The 21,003-nt window shown below is 51.0% G+C and overlaps 1 protein-coding gene across 1 annotated transcript; it reads right to left on the bottom strand.

Annotated features, from left to right (window-relative positions):
• Nucleotides 1-1,000: 1,000 nt before the first annotated feature.
• Nucleotides 1,001-20,673, bottom strand: LOC108928581 (collagen alpha-1(XVIII) chain-like). Its single transcript, XM_029256927.1, is given in 38 exon segments — nt 1,001-1,297; nt 2,238-2,353; nt 2,465-2,662; nt 3,061-3,300; nt 3,390-3,422; nt 4,090-4,218; nt 4,305-4,369; nt 4,531-4,690; nt 4,822-4,944; nt 5,030-5,061; nt 5,544-5,737; nt 6,232-6,399; nt 6,642-6,706; nt 6,804-6,875; nt 6,981-7,025; nt 7,133-7,168; nt 7,258-7,311; nt 7,419-7,453; nt 7,456-7,507; nt 7,611-7,646; nt 7,792-7,872; nt 7,961-7,996; nt 8,087-8,152; nt 8,343-8,474; nt 8,674-8,718; nt 8,900-8,962; nt 9,076-9,189; nt 9,441-9,491; nt 9,628-9,711; nt 10,043-10,105; nt 10,183-10,209; nt 10,940-11,155; nt 11,455-11,522; nt 11,955-12,042; nt 12,716-12,766; nt 12,887-12,979; nt 14,294-14,835; nt 19,391-20,673. Coding segments are annotated over 38 exon segments (5,100 nt in total). The 5' UTR covers nt 20,604-20,673; the 3' UTR covers nt 1,001-1,083.
• Between the last annotated feature and the right edge of the window lie 330 nt (nt 20,674-21,003).

The following is a 21,003-nucleotide window of genomic DNA, read 5'->3' as shown; positions in this document are numbered from 1 at the left end:
TTTTACCATGTTGGTCACGCTTGTCTTTGGGTAACAGGCTCTCTAAGCAGTGTTGGATGTGACGTGAGCATTTTATGCAAGGCAGCTCCATCCAGAGTTACTTATTTACTAAGATGTTTTCATACCGTCAAGGCCAGCCCCACCCCCACCCAGCCATGCTGAAAATGGTCGTGTGACAAGTAGAGCGTTACCCAGGCGTGAAACACTCCTGTGCGAAAAGGCCTTGCGGATGCACCTCTGCTTCTGCTCGTCCACGTTCGCAGCAGCCGCGCCGTTAGTAGCACCTTTCTGACGTCGATACTCCGTGTTCCGCTTACGACCGGAGCCTGCGACCGATATCAAAGCAGAGGAATGCAGGTCTTCCACAAGGAGTAGCTGAAAGAGCCTGAAATAAGCGGTTACGCGCTTTTCGTTTGTTGCTTAACAATTGAAAGACCTTCGGTATACGTATGGTATTTGTGAGCCTATACAGAAAAGTGTACATTTCTAATGTCAAGTAAACTGGCTTTATGTACAAAATGTAGATGCGTCCGTACGTGTCGTTCTCGACATCTCGTCAGCAAACTGCACCTATGAGTTTTATTTCGCTTTGTGCATATCTGTGTTTTGCTCTCAAGACTCTAATCTTGAATAATTGTAGGAAAGCCTCGCTCTGCCATGTTATCTGCTGTTTCTTAATAAATATGGTTTTTTTTTTTATTATTATTATTATTATAATGAAAATACTTAATGTTACCTTGGTCCTCAAGATTTTGTGTGGTCCTTTGTTTAAAAATAAGGAAATGTCATCTGCTGTGAAGTTGGGTAAAGATGACAGATGAAACTGATTTAGGTGTTGAGGCACGAATAAAAACATGGTTAGTTTCCTTAGTCTGGTATAAACCTGTGAAATATGGACTTGTGACCTCCAAAGAAACAATGTCTTCTGATCCATCCATTTCAGTTTAGATGGGAGTGAGGAACAGGACTAACCTCTGCAGCCCGTGTGTGTGTGTGTGTGTGTGTGTGTGTGTTTTTTTTCTTTTCTTTTCTTTTCTTTCTCTCTCTCTCTCTTCCCTCTTCCCCCCCATGGGGGGTGGCGGCCTATCTGCTGTACTGTGGTACGTAGCTATTCTCGATGCACAGCACGGCATAGGAGCTCGAGCAGCTGCTTGACATCTGCTGGAGGAGGCGCCGCTCCTGCAGGGAGGAGGCCGTGCCCCTGGCCTCCCGGCTGTCCGTGCGCCACGTCTCGCAGTATCCGTCCGGCCGCCGCTGACCTCTGGCGCTCGAGCCGTGCCACACCATCTTGAGCGGCCTTGGTGGAGAGGTGGGGGAGATCCGGTGGCAGGAGGGGTTAGCGACACTCTTTCACGCTTGGAGAAGAGTGTGACACTCGAGCGCTCTCAGCATGCAGTAAAGTACTGGGCAGCGAAACAAGGTCTCGATATACTCGCTGCCTTAGAACTGCGAGTCTCGTTTGATTTGCTTAAGTCCAAAGTCACCTTTCGTACCAAGTCGCAGTCAGCACCTAATGCTGACATCCCTTGAGCTATTCATGGGTAACCTTCTGTAGCACAATCTCTTTTCTCTACTTTGTATGCAATAAGTGTTCCTCATCTTACTGCTTATAAGCCAGGAATGGCAGACAAACTAAACACTGGAAGTGTGCTGAAAGAAGGCGCTTCCATTTAGGTGCTTTCTAATGCCTTCCGTCGGGCGTCGTTCATACGGCCGCAGAAATTTTAGAATGCAAGTCAGGGAAAAATCAAGATTACAGTGAAAATACAACTAGAAAATGTGTAGCTTTACCGTTTCTAACATTAAGCCAGTGTGAAGGTTATGCTTGTTGGTCAGAGTTACTGCAATCCTTAATGATGAGCATTTATTTACATGTATTCACTCAGCAGATGTTTTTCCCCAAAGGGACATACATCTCAGTGGAAAATGCAGTGAGTGCATCACATCAGCATGGAGCAGGTAGCCCAGTGGTAACAGCTGCTGCCTTTGGGTTTGTATGTTGAAAATGTGAATTCCACTTTTTACTGTAGTACATCCGATCACGGTGTTTACCTTCAGTTGCTACAGTTAAAGTACCCAGCTATATGTATTGGTAAGTAACACTTTTCATCAAAAGTTAACTAAATTAATACATGTAACTGTGATGTAATTGAGCATATGTGAAAATCTCGCTTCAGCGTAGAGTTGACAAAGAACTCTTACTTCTCCGGGTACACCGATGCGACAACTTGACTTACCAGGCACTGTCACTGATGAGATCTCTGCCGTCGAAGGAGTAAATGGGTACGTGGTCCTTCATCTTCCCCTCAGCATCACTGAAGATGGACTCCCAGCTGTCAAAGAGAACTTCATCCTGAAACACAAAATGCAGCGAACGGGATCTAGAGGTGGACAAGCAGGGTGGACGTGGCAGCCCGTGCGCAACGCTTCGTGGTGGCTGAGGAGGTGCGGCTGGTCTGCCTACCCGCAGGTTGACGATGGGCACGCGGTCCCTGTCTGACTTGCGGACAACGCTGTGGATGTCCTGCAGCCTGGAGGACAGGAAAGCGCGGAAAGTGCCTTTCAGACCTGCGGCGCGTGCCTGCCGGAAGCACAGGAAGTCCACGCCCCTGATATCTCGCATGCTTCCTGTTAGAGGTGTGTTGAGGGCAATGAGGTGCAGCTGGCAAGGAAACAGAAATGGCAGAAAGCTGAACTGGTAAAGGGAAGACGAATCAAACGGGTGCTTTTCTCCTAGGCCCTCGTGTCCCTCGCGTCCTCGTGCTACTGCATCGCTTTCCTAGAAAGCTACGTGCTGTACACTGATCAGCCCATTGACACAGCAGGGTATTTCTTACTGTATCAGTTCAGTGTAAGTACTTTGATCAAGGGTACCTCGGCAGGAAGTCGGATTCCAACCTGGGTCCTTTGAGTTTAAAGACTGCAGCACTAATCACTAGGCCCCCAAAGCAGTCTACCTTATGGGCACGTTTTGCTCCACAAACTCCAGCGTGCCTTTTAACATGTCACCTCAGGTGACCTCAGCCTCAGTTACGTCCTCTGTCCTGTGCTAGAGCTTACTCCTGGTCCCGCTGCGTGAACGTGGTTAGCAGGCTGGTTCTCGGGACGTCCAGGGCCTCTCTGCGGCCCGCTCGCGTATCTGTGGGGGTCCAGGGGGATGGGATCCCGGCTGTATCCGTGTTCGTGGGGTGGTCGGGTGTCTGGGCGGTAGCTGTCCGGCCCCGGTTCTCTACCGTTGGTAAAGCTATCCTGGGAGTAGTGCGCGTCGGTAGGTGTCTGCACGGCCGCCACCTCGTTGCCCTGGACGGCAAGCGGGCACAGTTATAACTGCGATATCGGTAAAACTGCAGCGCTGGACGGGTGTCGCGGTCGATGACGTCCAAACTCACCAAGTCTCCAGGGAACGCCTTGTACTCGCCAAGCTGCAATGGTACATCAAGGAGTGAGTGAAAGTACAGAGACCTTGGAGCAGGACAGTTTTGTCTGGCTGGGGCTGCAGCCGCCGTCAGCCTGAAGAATGGGGATCTTCAACAAAAGGTTGAAGAGTATCGAACTTCTACTTGCTTAGTATTTAGAGCCCGTGGTGTGGTGGACAAAATACGAGACGCCACGTGAGAAAGCTGGACTCTGCACTCGACCAAGGAATGTGAGGCTATTTTACAGGACCAGGTGCATCCTATGCTGCAAACACTGTTCCCTCCATATTTCGGGAAAAAATACACGCTGCTAAATAAATGCAGTGCCTTCCATAGCCTCCCAAAGTTCTGGAGTGCAGAGTTAATTTCCGGCACTGTCATCCTTCAACGAACTGGAGGGTTTTTCAAGAATGGTGCAATAACCCACCGCGCATAGTTTAGGATTAGTATGATGGCATTCCAGAAAGGGCTAAAGGCTAAAGGTGGCCCTTCTCCTTATTACGTTCGAGGTTTCCCTTGTTTTTGTCCGCCCTCTGTAGTACCGGAGGGTAAAAACGGAAGACCGATATGTTATTTTACACCAACATGTCAGGTGGAACTTTATAATTTCAAGCAGTCCATCCAAACCGCAGTAATTTTGTGTAAATTTCAAGCGGTGTTTTCAATACTGAACCGTGACTTGTCGGAAGCCATCTCCAACTCGAACGTAGAGGTCGGTCCTGTCCGCTACGTATATGAGCGTCCCCTCAGCTTGCCTCCGCGCAGTGGCCCCCATGGCAGCAAAGGATCTCAAGACCAGCACCTGTGAGGACCAGCGGATGGATGTGAGTCTGGGGAACGCGCTTGCACGCTGCACGCGCAGCACCGCTGTAGTCGGTCAAAACTCACCCCAGAAATGGGCCCCGGAGCTCCGGGGGGGCCGGGTGGCCCCGGGGGCCCGGGGAGACTGATGCCTGGCAAATGAAGGGGGGCGTTAGCAGTTCTGAAACACGTCTAGAAGAGTTCTGCCTTTCACGTGCAAACACAATTACACATGCATATCTCTTGCTTGTAAGGAGCGTCCAGACTGGCGTCACAAACACAGCCTTAAAGGGAGGAACGCTGCCAGACTCACTGTGTGTGGGCCTGTAAGCTCCAGGCAACGATGCGGGGCCTGGAGGCCCAGGGGGCCCTGGAGGCCCAGGATATCCTGGTTGTCCAGCGTAACCAACCCCAGGGGTCCCTGGTGGCCCCTGTGGACCAGGAGGTCCCCTGATGGATTCTCCCCTCGGCCCCTGCGGAACAGCGGGAGACGGAGACCTGAGATCCGGCTCTTAACTGACTTTCCTGTCAAAGCTGAAGTCGCGGCAGGCCGTCCTTGGCACTCGATCCTGAGTACCATTGCGATCTACGTGATGGTCCTTACTGGTGGCCCCGGAGGTCCCGGCACGCCTTGGACCCCAGCGTATTGGGGGCCGTAGAATCCTCCACCTGGCTCTCCCTTCTCGCCCTTGGATCCCGGCTCCCCCCTTTCTCCTTTCTGCTTGCTCTGCACGGACAGACCCCGTCACTGCACCGTTCTGCAGGCAGATATGCACCCCAATCTCGGGCCACGGGAGAGAGAATAAACCTACCTTGATCCCGTAAATGCCTTCGTAATGATCACCTGTGTATTAAAAAGAGGAGAAACATAAGTCGGTCGCCCCTGACAGCAACAGCCATAGCAGCGAGAAAGAGGGGGAGCAGCGAGCGTTTGCTGACGCTGCGGAACATGTCATTTCGCAGGCTCTTATTCCATCACGGTGAAAGTGTGAACACAAGTAAAGGGAGTAACATGGTACTCTATTCACGCACACATTTTCGGAACCGCTTGTCCCATACGGGGTCACGGGGAACCGGAGCCTACCCGGTAACGCAGGGCGTAAGGCCGGAGGGGGAGGGGACACGCCCAGGACGGGACGCCGGTCCGCCGCAAGGCACCCCAAGCGGGACTCGAACCCCAGACCCACTGGAAAGCAGGACCTGGTCCAACCCACTGCGCCACTGCACCCCTCTATGGTACTCTATTCATTGCTGATTATTGCAGCATCTCCACCCTGTGCTGGCTCTCCGCTAACAGTGATGTGACAAAATGGACAGGTGAGTCACCTGGTGTCCCAGGAACGCCGGGAACTCCTCGGTCTCCTTTCTCTCCTTTCAAGGCTGATGGGGGGGGGGGACGCGACATAAATTGCTTCAATTTGTTGAGTTTGTAACAAGTGTCTGCTCTAGGTATCACATTTATTATGATATAATCTGGGCTTGCTGAGTGACTATGAATGAAGAATACAAATGAATGAAAACTTTATTAATCGCAGAGGACGTACATTTTATAACCCTTTTTTATCAACTTTAAATGTCAGTGCCCTGGCTGTTCACGTTACAGGCGGTCAGTTGTGATTTTTTTTCCCCCTGCAGTATTCTGCACTTTACCCTCCAAGCCAATAGATGGTAACGCACACCCAAACAGAATAGGAGTGGGGGTCCACCTTCATTCAACTCCCTTCCACAGTGTTTAGAGTTCACGTGTGCGATCTGTAACACACGCAGCGTTATACGCATCTGTGGGAAGCAATCTGCACTGAACAGGAGGTCGTGTCTTAAAAATTTGTTTAAAATGTATTTGTTTTCACGAATAAATTTTGTTCCCGAAACATTCAAATACCTTATTCAATTTGATGTCGCGTGAAATAAAATATTGAGGTTTTATAGAATATTTCTGTTCCGGTGCATGGGAGACGGGCTCTCCGAATCTTGAAGCTTTTATCGCTTCTTTCATAGGAAAGGTTGGAGTTACAAACAAAATAAATGACAGACAGACTCCTGGTGCTGGTAGCGCATGTAATGTGGGGAGCGGGTAAAGTACGGCACGTGCGTATCTCTTCGAAACGAGCGTTCGGCTCTACTGTACCGTCTCCAGGTGTGCGGCGGACTCACCTGGATGCACCTGGGTGGCGCCGTCAAACTGCAGGAGCAAACAGAAGTCGGTCGGTCAGTCAAGGGCTTCTGCTATTACTGACTGACTGCACGTTCGACGGCCAGTCGTCTGCGTTATGGTGTCTATTTGGATTAATGTCAAAATCCCCATCGCAATATTAGAGTCGTCAGGTGTGACACTTGTGTTATACCGACTACAAGTATGTCATGGGACTGGCAGGACCTGCCTTGTGTGCTTCCTCACCGCTCTACCTAGTGGAACACACTTACGGCGAACCCGTCCGTGGACGGTGGCGGTCCGGGGGGGCCCGGGGTCCTGGTGGTCCGGGGGGCCCCTGGGGTAAATAAAGCACCTGGGGTCGAGTCTTATCTTCGCAGTTTTAGCCGAAAGCTGCCGTACTCTTCGCGCTCTCGGCGGTTACTGCCACTTACCGGGTGTCCGTGTCCCGCTCCTCCGGCCGGCTCTCCTTTCTGACCTTTGTTCCCGTTCAGCCCTGGACGACCCTGCGACCCGCCGCACCGGTTAGCGCGCGCCACGTGGTCCCGCTCACGCGCAGAACGCGGCTCTTCGGCACCTTAAAGTCACGGCAGCGAGCGCGAGGTACTCACCGGTCTGCCCGGGAGTCCAATGTCCCCCTTGTGTCCTGGAGGCCCCTGAGGAGTTGTCATAAATGGCTCAATGTCACTTCCACTGGGATGATCATTATTATAATAATAATAATAATAATACAATATGTGAACTGGGGCAAAGCTGTACTTACTGGAGGTCCAGCTGGTCCTGGAGGCCCCATGTCTCCCTGGAGAAGAGAGGTGGTAGTGAGCCCTGGGTTCGAGTGCCATGCACCTTACCTGAGTGCTCTGAGAGGCCGGGCTGTGAGCCCCTCACCTTCTGCCCCGTCAGTCCATCCAGGTACAGTTCTGCGCTCTCACTCTTGTCACCCTGGCCGGTAAAGACGATATTAATAGAAGGGGGCAGGGGGCTCTTTACCGAAGGCTCCTCTGGCTTCACTGTTTCGCAGAGAGAAAACGGCGGGACGCAACACTTACGCCATCTGACGTCTGGTATATTACGCGTCCTGGGGCCCGGGGGGGCCAGGTGGCCCTGGGATGCTGTTACCGTCTCGACCAGGTGGCCCCTGCAGGGACACAGAGAGGGGAACCAGCATGCGCTCTGAGCACGGTCGGTTCTGAGTTGCCAGGTGTGACAGTGAGCACGAGGAGGCTTCGAAACATACGTACTTGCTCTCCTTTGTCTCCTTTCTCGCCCTTTGGGCCCTGTGGTGTAAAGTATACGCAACATTTCAGTGGCGGTAGAAACGCTCGTTCGCCTGGTGTTGACGTGGCACCGTGTAGTGGGGTGCCGTTGCGGTTGGACCGTTCCGCTACGACCGCGGTCAGACGGGGACACCGAGGACCTCACCTGTGGCCCAGGGAAGCCGTTGAGTCCCGGTGTGCCGTCCCTCCCCTGGATGCCTTTCTCCCCCGGTGGCCCAGGTTTGCCCTGTGGGGTACAGAACCCTGCTGTAGGGCGTTTACTGTGGTCACACGAGCGCCCACTCACTGACCGACAGACACGTAGAGGTTCCTACCGGCTGGCCAGGTACACCAGCTACTCCTGGGACACCCTGAAGACAGACAGAGGACGAGTTAAGGAGGAGCACCAGATTTGTGGGCGTGGTCAAGGCTACGGGGGAGCTGCGGATGAGCACGCCCACCTGTGGACCCGGCGGTCCCCTTGGTCCATTTCCAACTGGACCCAGCGCAGAACCCTCTACGTTGTCCTTCACGCAGAGAGAGCTCAGTCAGACGTGGGTTCCTTAACCACTGTTTCATGGGCTGTTAGTCACTTTGTGTGGAGTAGTGCAGGGTGGAGTACTTTGTTTTATACCACTTCCACCTCAGCTACATCTTTCGCCAACTGTACCCGAAGACATGCAGGTATGTCATCTATCGCTGCACGCACACACTCACCAAGTCTCCGTAGAAATGGGGACGGGAGGGTCCTGGTGGGCCCGGTGGACCAGGGGGTCCCATGGGTCCCGGAAGCCCAGCCAATCCGTCTAGTCCTGGTCTACCTGGAAGACCTGGTGGTCCCTGGGAGCCCTGTTGAAGTCAGATAGGAGGGGAAGCTGTACGTAGATGGCAGAACAGCAGGTAGCACTGGTGCCTTACCTCTTGGGCTGTGGGTTTGGACATGGGCTTGAAACTGGCTCGGTCTCCGTAGAGTTTGCATGTTCTGGCCATGCTGCATGTGGCGTATAGCTCCTACTGTTGGACCTTTCTCCTGATTAAGTCCACTCACCTTCTGTCCTGCTGGCCCAGAGATGCCCATGTCCCCACGGTCCCCCTGCGGATGGAGACAAAGATGGGGGGGTCACACTTCAGCACACCAACCACCAGATACCTAAATTTGTGGCGGTCTGGTCTGTTTGCCATATTCTTGGAATATCTGGACATATCCGTTTGTCCAACCCTTAGTGACTTCAGCACAAAGGTCGCGGTGGTGTTGGCGTGACGTTGCTCATCACCTTCTTTCCTACTGGCCCCGGGGCCCCTGGACGTCCACTGTTCCCAGGTGGGCCAGAGTGACCCTGAAACACACCCGAAAACCCACTCCCGTTAGGAATCTTCAGTCTCCTCTGCGGGAAGGGCTTCAGGCACGTCCCAGAGTGCGTTGTACACGCAACCAAGAGCCTCATCTTACCGGCTGGCCGTCCTTTCCTGGGGGGCCGGGGGGCCCAATCATTGGGGTTCCAAGTGGTTCTGCTGTGCTTGGTAAGCCAGGAGGTCCTGGGGGCCCGGGGGGTCCAGGCGGTCCCTAGAGGAACCCAAGCGGAGACAGAGGACAGCAGTTTAAGCAGGTTGGGCAGAACAGTGACCCCTGGTGGCAGGGTGGGGGTACCACCAGCGGTTCCCATGACGACGGATTACACTCCTTCGCCGGGGCAGACAAACACACATATGAACACATGTTCATTATATAACTGTCAGTTCAGTCTACTTTTGCCAGCGTGGTGTGGACCATGTGTGTAGCTGAGGACCTCGGTTTTACCATGTTTGTACACTTACGCGTAAGCTGTCCGGGTCAGGAAAGCCTGAGCCCTCCATGTCCACAAAGGTCTGAAAAGAGGAGAAGAGCAGAAAAAAGAGGTGTTAATGCAGTAACTTGTGATGCGGGAGAGCAACTCACACACTCCGGTCCTGATCAGCACTGCTCCTCACTGCACTCGCCACACATCTCAGCTGGAGAGCTCACCAGTCTGTTGCCCGCAGGGGGTCCCGGTGGTCCAGGAGGCCCTGGGGGCCCCCGAGGGCCCGGATGCCCCTCACCGCGCTCTCCCTGAAAGGTAACAAAGTGTGTAGAGTAGCTTAGCAGATGTGTTGAAGGAAAGCGGTAAAAAGTGTGTTCGGCCTCCACCCCGCGAGCTGCTCTGTGATGTGTTCGCTGACCCCCCCCGAACCAGAAACCTATAGTCTCAGGACCACCTCATTACTGCCGCCTGCTGCCCAGGAGAACAGAGCACCCGTGTGAGTGATCGTATCACTGTGGGCGTTTCTCAGAATGACGCTTTCGCTACGTGGGCGGCTCAGGATGCGACTGTGACAACGGGCAGCGATCGAATCACTGAGTAGCGGTCCAACCGCGGTGAGGAGACACAGTGCTTCCGTACTTTTTGGCCTTTGGCGCCTGCCTCCCCTGGCGTTCCTGGGAATCCTCTGGGTCCCACAACCCCCTGCAGGAGACACATGTCCTCTCAGTCCACGACTTACTGTCTCTTTGGCACCAAATGGGTGAAAGCAGAGAACTTACCGGAGTCCCGTCTGTACCACGCTCCCCCTGTTACGGAGAGAAAAAAACACTCTTAAGGCCGTCTTAGGTGCTGACAGCACTATGGACGCATTTCCCTTGGACACGTGGCTCCACCCTCACCAGCCATATTACACACACTTTTCCATGGGGAAAGTGTCCATGAAGTGACACTTATTGAAAACATAAATAATGAAAAAACTATGACACCAAAGGTTCAAGCACGTGGTTAGTTAATACAAATGCATGTAAAATCCAGATCGTGTGGTCAAACTGTGGCTCCTCCTGCCATGAACTGTGAAGTTATGAATTTCTCAAAATGAAAATATTATTTTTAATGCATTTTTCCACTGGTCTGTCTTCCCAAAGATGTGTCTATAAGAGAAAACGTGACCTGTGTTTAGCCTTAAATCCGACAGGGGGCAGTAAAGAGCATCCAAACACCATATGGAGTGTGGGGCTACTTTCATTCAACTCACTTCCGCAGTGTTTACAGCTCTTCTCTGCTATTCCTGCGTGTCGGTGATCAGTAACAAGAGGGGGATGTCTGTAATATTCATCTTTTCTGAATATTGTGAAAAATATTGTGGTAAAAGTGACTTTGGAGTTACGAACAACACAAATTAGGAACAGGCTTCTAGTGTCAATTGCGTTTGTAAGATGTAGACTGGTCAATGTGGGGATGCTTTACGAGAGAGTGACTGAGGAATGTACAGCCACCTATGACCCTTGACCTTGGGACCACCGGGGCAGCGCTCACCGGCTCTCCGTTGGACCCCGGAGGTCCAGGTTGACCTGGAGGGCCCGGAAGCCCTGGCAGCCCCCTGGGTCCCATCGCTTGCTGGATCCCTGAACCGTCACCACCCGTCACCACCTCCGACAGAGGCCCTGGTGGGCCGGGGGGGCCGGGTGGTCCGGGTGGTCCCGGTGGGCCACGGTCACCCTTTGAACCCAGGTACTGAATGCCGGTACTTCCCTGTGGACGTCAGAGAGCAAAGCAGCATGAGAACAACGCAGATTAAATACAGCACAAGATATAAATTCACGCGTCCAGGAAGATCCTGGTGAACATGAACAGTTTCATGTCGTTCATGTAATAAGTATGAAAACGGACGTCCGCAATCTCTGTCATGTGGCTTCCGTCCTTTTCACCCTCTAAAACACCCCCTGGCGGACACCCTGGACCGCCCACAGGGACCGCCCCCCGGGTGGTCACAGTCCGTATGCAAATGAGCTCTTCTCTCGGCCCTGCCGTCGGCGCTGCCCTACAGGTACCGTTTCTGTGAGGACGGGCTCTTCCTGCGTCCCCGACGAAGCTCCGCCTCCTCTCTCGCCCTCGTCTCCTGTGGAAAGAAGAGAGGCGACCGGTTCGGCTCTTCCCCGACTGGACCAGCAGGTGGCAGAGCGGTTTCGGCACACCGATGTGGGGCTGGACACCGAGGAGCTGCTGCAAGCGCTGACAGACAAGGACTCGACAAGCGCCAGTACTGTGTCACGCGCTGCGGTACGAGTGCTGCGAGTGTGTGAAGATGTTGTACGGGACAGTCAGGCTATTCCCTGCAATAAAGCAAGAATTTCACTCCGTCGTTCTGTCCGTGTGCATTTCCTCCGGAGGCGGGTGGGGGGGCAGCAGTCGTGCATCGACAGCGCAAATATGAGGACGAAACTCTTGAAGACGAGTTTTGAAGTTCCTTTCTAAGGAATTTGTTTGCTTTTCTTTGTTTGCTTAAAATGATAAGCAGTTTATAACTTTTAAAGCTGTATATCATACAAACCTGTCTCCCTTAGCGTGGAGTCCACTTGTGAGAGTAACTTTGAGGTCAAAGGGGGTTCTTTGATGGGACGCATGGACAGAGGCGTTACCTGCACACACAAATGCACACACACAGAGGACCGATAAGTGTGGGTGAGCAGACGGGACGAGGCAGAAAGTGGCACGGCGCGGAGCGAGACGGACCTCTGTGGCCTAAACACTGGTGCTCATCTACTGTGGCTTTTATTAACCGGATTTTGTGCATTTATCTCCAGTTGTGTAGAACATAAGATGGAGTTATGAATGAGAATTTTGGCCCAACTAAGTGCTCTGCAGTGACGTTTCGGCACATTCTGTCCGGAGGCTTGTCTGAATAACCTGAGCCAGGAGTTCGAGCTCCACAATGCAGTTCCCATCTAGTGACTCTTCCAAGCTCTGTGAACCCAGCTGGAGACTCATAAAGACATTCAGAGGGAAGAAAGACAATCGTAACAAAGCGAAAACTCTCCGAGTTGTGTTTGAAGAGAGCAGTGACGAAAGCAGGGATTTGCATGGTGCCGGAGACGGAGCCTTGAGGACTCCCTCTCGGCGACTGGGCCGCTCTATCTGCACAGTAATGGTGGTGACTGAAGTTGGTCGGGGCGAGCAGGACCGAGAAGAGCCCCGCACCACATCACCCTTTGGAAAACGTCCGGGGGGGGGGATGAGGAATGATCGACTGAACGAGTGCAGAGTATGAAACGTCCCACATAGACGTGTAAACTGAACGGCGGCAGACGGTACCGTTTCCACTGGGCTCCTGTCCTCATCACCACTCCCAGAGTCACCTGAGGCCTTCAGTGGAACAAGAAAAAAAGAGAAGAAGAAGAAAATATGCTGGTAAGCGGAAAGCTGTGGCTTTGAACAGTTGTTGGCTATGGGCTGCCTGGAGTCCACGTGAAGGGTGTTGCTCACCACATCTGAGTCATCATCTTCCTCCTCCTCCTCCTCACAGTGTCGTTCTGCTGCTCGGGGGTCTCCCACCACCTTCAGGTCTCCTATGACACCCTGGAGCATACGTATACAAGGACACACACACACACACACACAAAATATATTGAGAGAGGATGAGCGAGGAGAGGATGTTCACAGTAATTAGCAACATGTCATTAATAAGATTATGCATTAATCCCATGGTCATCCACGGGACAGCTGGTAGTGCTGTCGTTAGAGCTGCTGCCTTAGGACCATAAGGTTGCAGGTTTGAACCTCGCCACTAGACGTAGTACTCTTGAGCAAGGTACTTACCCTAAATTACTCTGGTAAAGTTACCCAGCTGTGTAAAAGGTGAATAATTGTAGGTAGTTTAATGTTTTAAATCATTTTGGTGAGAAGCAAAATCTAAATTAATAACTGTAAATGTGGTTGTTGGTGAAAGTACAAGTGTGGTGGTCAGAGTTCAATTCCCCCTTCCTGCTGCAGTACCCTTGATCAAGATTCATAGCCTGGACTGATACAGTGAAAATTACCCTGTGGTATAAATGAGTAAATTAGTGTAAATGAAAGACATTAAAAGAGTAAAGAGAGACTCACTTCTCCCCAATCTCCTACAGTATATGCTTCTTAAATGTGTATTATGTTTTATATACTGTATACATATGCATCCAGTTCTCTCCTTCTCTTGATCTAAAACACTTTTTGCGTTGTTCTCGGAGACGTACAACGCTTTGGAGAAAAGTGTCTGCTAAACGAATAAACGTAAATGTAAATGCGCGCTAGGAGTCGTGCCTCTTGCGTGCAGCGAATGAGCCGTGTGCGAGCGCTTAGGGGGACGTTGCCCACAAGCACTGGAGTGTCCACATGGAAACAATTCGGACCATGAGCTCTCAAGGGGCGGACAGCACTCAGGACAACGGGCTCCTTCAAAGCGTTTTGTGAATTCCACCTCGGTTGCACACCAGTATTCGTTGTCTGCGGGAATTTATTCTCTGCTGCAGCCAGTACGTCTGCCCCATATTTGTTGGGCGACGGCTCACCGACCCCTCCTAGGGCTGTCAAATAGGTCTTTGTGGGACCTCAATTGGGCCTCTGTGTCCATCTCAGTGCTCAGGATCCAACTGAGAAGGCAGGCCTCGGTGGACCCCCACCCACGGGGGCACTGACCCCACACAGAGGGACTGGCATTCCTGAGGCCAGATCATAATCTCTGGGAACCACAGCAGGAAACCGCAGTTCACACAGCTGTAATTTAGCCTTTAAATAATTGTCGTTGGAACCATTCTGATTGAGCTCTACAAAGACTTACTAGACTTTACTGTGGTGAAAAGGAACACAAGGCTGCCATGGCACCGGGCTGTCCGGCAGGTGGCGAGAGGCACGTACCAGGAACCTGTCGGGGTCGGCTCCTCCGGCGTGGCCCACAAACACACTTGCACCAGCCTCGAGCTCCAGTTCGCTGGGGGAGCGCACAAAGTGCGCAAAGTGGGGGTCAGCGTCGCAGTTCACATAGAGGGTGATCATGTTGCCGGCGACCGACAGGGCGAATCGGCTCCAGCCAGAGGCCAGCGCGGGCACGCGGAAGCTGGCTGCCTGACGGGACTGAGCCGAGCCGGGCTCCGTGTAATAGAACAGGACCTGGCGAGCGCTCCCTTCCAGGGCAGACAGTTTGACGCCCAGGAGGACAAGCTGCTGAGCAGTGTCGGTGATAGCCAGCACCATGCCCGCATCTGGGGACGAGGGCTGCAGGAAGAAGAGCAGCGAGAAGTTGCGGTAGAAGGGGCTGGGCAGGTGTGTGCGTGCCAGCTGCTCTTGGGCTGCTCCTGGACCAAACATGTAGCCTGGGCGGCTGTCAGGTGCAAACACTTGGGTAATGCCATCTGGGGGTGGGTCTCCGACCAGTTGCGGGAGGGACACGGTCCTTCCTTCTGCAGGGACGAAGGAGAAAGACATAAACTGACTCATCCTCTGGCACAGCCAACAAATTGGAGAACAGACGGGGGGGGCCAGCAGTGCAGAACCAGACATCTGCAGGTCACATCCCATCTGACTGACTACACTGTCAGTATTTCTATACTTTTCGCTTTACTTAGCAGGGGACGCGGTGGCGCAGCAGGTTTGGCCAGTGCCCTCTGTGTGGTGGGTCTGGGGGTTGAGTCTCGCTTAGGGCGCCTTGCGATGGACTGGCGTCCCGCCCTTGGTGTGTCCCCTCCCCTTTCGGCCTTGCGCCCTGTGTTGCTGAGTTAGGCTCTGGCTCGCTGGGACAAGTGGTTGTAGATGTTTGTTGTTTTATTTAGTAGTTATTTTTTTAGCCAGGTGTGCTTGTTTCAGCTTTAACAAAGGAAATGCTTGCGTATAAAAGAAGCAACAATTTAGGGCCAAACTAAAATGCCCTTTTTCCAGTAGAAGATTTAAAATAGATGAACCGTTAACACACATTTGCATTTGTTCAAAGCCCCAGAGAAAGTAGAGGAAACTGTATATTTAGATGCTGTCCCCAGGGTCAGCGTCTGCGTGTAACATTTACAGTGTAGTTTATTCATAACTAATCCTAGAGGAGATCTGCTGATGTAAAGAAGTTCAGCAAACAGAGCCATGAGAAAAAACCCTGTCCAAGCTAGCGGACTGATACACAGATGGCCAATGGGATGCTGTGGACTGAGAATAATAGTACTGCACACACTCACACTGATAATGTACAGTCTCATGTTGTCTGACAAGGTAAAATAAGATTCTTGGACATTTGTAAAAAGGTCAATATTCCACTGCACAAAGAATGAAACAACGGTGAGGCAGTCTGGTGGTACAGCAGGTAGCACTGGTGCCTCACATCACCAAGGCTGTGGATTTAGATGTGAGTAAGAATTCCACGTAGTGTGTGGTATGTGGAATTTGTATTTTCTACCTGTGTTTGTGTGCATGGGTTTCCTCCAGGTGCTTTGGATACCTATCACCATTTAAAGATGTGATCCAGGTGAACTGGTGACTCTAAACTGACCCCAGTATGTGTGATTTCCATGTGATGGACTCATGTCCTTTCCATAGTGTACGCTGCCTCATACCCTATGTTTCCAGGTTAGGCTCTGGACCGACCACAGCGACCCTGCACTGCACAAGCGCTTCGTGATGAATGATGAATACTCTTGTTTTGTATGTAAATGTTTGTGTACCTTTAAAAAAAAAAAAAAAAAACAAAACTGTAGGAAGGTGATCAGGATTCATCTATCCTGAGTTTTACGCATCTACTCGAGTGATGAACGTGGGTGCACAAAGCGGAAAGAAACAAACTAGGTTTATTTAAGAATCACGTCGGCAACTATTTCTCTCTTTTTTCTAATGTAATGAACGCATTGTATTTGCTCTGAGATGTACGTGGCTTTGGAGAAAAGCGTCTGATAAATGAATAAATGTAAATATAATGTAAATGTAAATGAATAAAACGCCTCTATGAATTACTGGTAATGCCCTACGGCTTGCCACGTACACCAGCTCACTTGCAGTTGCTGATGTCGCCATCATTCACTCACTAACGGATTTTCCACAGGGATTCTGTGTTCATTCGGTGCCCCCACAGGATGTCCTGCAGCTGTGGAACAGTCACGGTTCTCAGTAACTAACTTTCAGGGCTATTAGAAGTGAAACTGCTTAATGGCTGCGGATAACAGATTCATTTCCAGAGCAGACAGGCAGAGCTGCTTCAGGAATCCTGCTATGACAGATGCACAACATCTTGTTTCGTGATTTCTGCAGGAGAGAGTAACATGTTTTACTGCTAAATGCTGTTGGCTCTTAACACGTGTGTCTCTGGCGCGACTAGCTGGTGAATCCCAGGCAATCCAGTATAAACCACAATTATCTATCATACAGCCCACCTTCTGAGGGTTACATTGTCCTCTTTCCCTTTTGTACAAATACTCTGTCTCCACAAACTCATGCATATCAACTACTGATTACTTCATCACACAAACGTGCGGTGTTCCTGTGCTCTTCATCTTGATGAAACGGCAAACACGAGCTGTAAACATTTTGGAAGTTAGTTGAGTTAGACGGCCCCACGCTCCTATTGTGCCAGAGTGCTCCTTACTGTCATCTTTCAGCTTGGCAGGGAAATACAGGTTACATTTGTTTCACTGTAGGCAGGAATTCCAGAAAATAGATCAACAAAGCACATACCATTATACCATAAATAAAGTAGAAAAGGGGGGCGGGGTGACGCGGCAGGTTTGGCCAGGTCCCACCCTCTGGTGGGTCTAGGGCTCGAGTCCCGCTTGGGGTGCCTTGTGACGGACTGGAATCCTGTCCTGGGTGTGTCCCCTCCCCCTCCGGCCTTGTGACCTGTGTTGTTGGGTTAGGCTCCGGCTCCCCGCAACCCTGCCTGGGATAAGTGGTTTCTGACAATGTGTGTGTGTGTGTGTGTGATGTGCATAAAGTGGAAAATGCTTTTATGTTCAAAAATTTGTAAGTCAGCCAATGATACAAATCTATATGGTGGCAACAGAATTCAGGGAAAAAAACAAACACTTTGTATTCCAGATATTAAACTGATAGAGTAGCTTAGGTAGAAGTAAGTAAAAGTGTGTGAGCAGTAAAGTAAGGTGTATGCATCCAGTGTATTCTCTGGGGTTGTTTGAAGGTATTTTCTCACAGCTCAAAGAGACATCAAGAAGCTTCCAGAAGCACACGGGTGCTTCATGTGACACAGGAACACGTTGAGGTGAAGAGTACCATAGCCATGGGAATAAAAATATTTCTCTAATACTTTAAAGATTTGTCATGGAGCCTTGGACTCAGTCATCCTCCAGTGAAATGTGTAAAAGGGCAGATTACGTTCCTGTGCCCTCAAAGGAGTGAGGGCTCTGGTCTGCCCAGAACCTCTAGTCCCAGCTTTTGCGGACAAAAACGTGCTTTCTCTCAGTCCGTAAACCTTTGGGAAGGCGGATGTTGAACATGCATTTGGACAAACCGCGTTGTACTTCCGAAAGAAATTTTTGGTCAGTGTGTAGAGCTCCAACGTGACTCTACTCCCTACGGTGAGGTGGGAAAATATGAGAAGCAATGGCTCATTTAGTAGTGGGACTGAGGTCTCTAGACATCTCTAGCCCACCACCATAGTCCATGGGAAAGAAAACGGGAAACATCTGGAAAACTGGAGACTTGTTGCAGTGAATTCCTATCCCCACGACTGACCCATCCCCGCAACTCTAAGCAGCGGTCCTGTGACAACTGTCCGAAGGCAGCGTTCTCTCTCTGTCAGGGATCGAAGGTTACACAGCGACTTGAGTAGCAGGACATGGTGAAGACAAAGCAGTGTCTCTTCCCATGAGGTAACACTCATACCACCTGCCCTTCCAACAGCTCAGACCCCAAACTTCAAAAAATTGCACTGTCTGTGTATAAAGGATCAAAGTTCTGGTTACAGCTACAGCATGTGAGACATATACAACAGGTAGGGTTAGGGTTAGTGATTAGGGTTAGGGTTGCGGTTAGGGTGACACTCAAGAACATTCAACCCTGAAACACAGAGTAAAGTGCAGCTTCATCTTTCACCAGCCCATCTGGATGGAGGTGCTAATAACAGAAGATGTGCCCCCAGTACTCCTTCTAAAAGGGTGTTTTGCACAAGGTAAGAGCTTTTGGCAGATGGGCTCTTCATTTAACATAATTTGCCATCAGCACAGGCAGCCAAACTGGACATCTCGAAAATGTTTGCAAGAATTTCCCAGAATTTTCTACACACCATCCATTCAGAACAATAACTCTAAACAGTGCTTCAAAATGTGCGCCTTCATAGCCTGGTAAACAGGGATAAGTACCAATTAACATACTTTGAGGCACAGCAAAGAATCAGAATCAAAGAATGAACGCAAAGAAATCTGAATCTTCTTTGTTGCTCCTGAATCTCAAAGATCTCTGGGCCCAAAGAGATTTCCATGTGAACAATTACACTGCCAGATGAATGTCAATTACACTAAAGAACAAACTTCAGCCCAAAGGCATGTCTTTGATTCTATATTTATAATGAAGAAAACTATTATTCTGCAGTGCAGTGCATGTCCTACCACCACAAGGAAACAAATTACCAGGGAATTACCGGGCAGTTCGGAGAACCAGAATATAGTCGTCAGACACAGAACTTAGTAAATCAAATTGCAGCGTCTCCAAAGACACAAGAATTTAACTCATATGAAACATGTGGAAAGTTGAAGATGAAAATGATTCATCACACAAAGAGTCTATTCTAGACCTTCAGCACACATCCTGTGCCTGGTGCTTCACTGCAGTTTTTAAGTGTCGCACCAGGGACATAAACACAGCGGAAATGGTAAATTTGAGGGTATTCCAGGGTAAAGTGAAATATGCAAGCAGAAACTGCAAATCATTTCCATTTCTCCACCATGGAGAGATATAAAATGAATATCTACCAGCAGGAAAGGAGCTCATGGACAGGACACTGAGGGGACAGACAGATCTCGATTTTTTTACCCGTGTGATTCTGCATAGTCGTCCCATTAGGCTTGCCAGCAGCACCACTCTGGGAGAAGGTGACCATCTCCACACCCTGCTCCAGCAGCTGCTTCCTAGCAGGGAAGCTCTCATTGAGGCCAGCAGGTTCTGCAGCTTCAGTGGGGACAACCGTGACAGCTACAGTCTCCAACAGAGAGAAGCCAGATGTAGGTGTGGACCTGGATCCAGGTTCAGATGGGACTTCAGATGTAGATTCAGACACAGAAGCAAAACCAGAGCCGGAATCAGATACTGATGCAGAGTCAAAGTCAAATCCTGATTTAGTTTTGGTCTCAGACTGGGATCCATTTTTGCTGTCCTCCCTCAGCGGTACCTCATACCCAGGTCCAGATCCAGTGATGTTGAACTGATCAGGCACAACAGAAGTGACTTCTGGCTGCCAAGTTACACTGATGGTCACACCCTGTTCAGTAAAATTTACAGATTCAGAAACAGACTGGAGTCCATTTTCATTGTCCTCCCTCAACAATCCCCCATCCCCGGGCTCAGGCCCTACACCTTGTTCTTGAAAAGTGCTGTTATGAAGATCACTTCCCGTAGACGTGACCTCCGGTTGCCGAGTGACAGTGATGGTTGTTTCCGGTAAAGTTATGAGTCCAGATCCTTCTCCAGGTTGAGATTCTACAACCTGCACTTGTGAGGTGCTGTTATCCAGATCAGTTCCCATAGACGCAACCTCTGGTTGCCTGGTAACAATAATGGTGAGTCCCTGTTCAGTCACATGCGTAGGATCAGAACCAGGCTGGGATCCAGTTCCAGTCTCTTCTGTCAATGTTCTCCATTCCCCAGGTTGAGATTCAGTGCTGCTCTGTGGACTGGTTTCCCCTGAAGTGACCTCTGCTTGCCCGGTAACATCGATGGTTCCTCCCTGCTGAGTCACAGGTCCATCAGTTGGTTGGGCTGTCGGTGCGGCACCAGTGATTTCTGGAGCCTTGCTGTTCGGCTCCTGGTCCCATGTCCGCACCAGGTCCCGAATCCCATTGGCCACGTCTAAGATCTGCTTCCCCACCCCAGCCAGGCTTTGCGCTGGTTCCTCCCCTCCAGAGCCCTCGCTATTTGCCGGGCCTGGAGGACCCTCCGTGGAGGACAGGCCCAGGTCCCCGAAGGTCTGTGGGGTCCATGTGCAGAGCAAGCAGAGGACCAGTCCCAGCCAGAACCGTGTTGTGGGCATGTTGACACCAGCGGCTCTTGGGGCTTCGCTCTGCTCTCTCTGCCTCCCTGCCTGCCTCTTCTCAGGCACACTGCTGAGACCCCACATGGGGGAAGCTAAAAACGCAAACTCAGTCTTTCTCATTGGCCACTGCCCGTCTTCCCTTCTGCAGCCCCTCCCTCCCTCCTGCATGTTAAAACATCTCCCACACAGACATCCACAAACACACATTTACAGCCCTGTGGCTTGTGTGCGTAACCACTGATTGTTTGGAAACCCCTTCACAGGACACGCATCTCCCATTTCACTTGTTGCCTGTTGCACGTGTTACTTGTGGAGGTGAACCTCAGCAATGAGTCCAGAATGCACTGCAGATCAAGCATCCAAAACCACCTCAGCTCAGCTCCATGGCAGGATCTTG

This window comes from Scleropages formosus, chromosome 12 (assembly GCF_900964775.1).
Source record: "Scleropages formosus chromosome 12, fSclFor1.1, whole genome shotgun sequence".
Taxonomy (NCBI): Eukaryota; Metazoa; Chordata; class Actinopteri; order Osteoglossiformes; family Osteoglossidae; genus Scleropages; species Scleropages formosus.
Note: the sequence above shows the minus strand (reverse complement) of the source record. Positions and strands in the feature narration are given on the sequence as shown.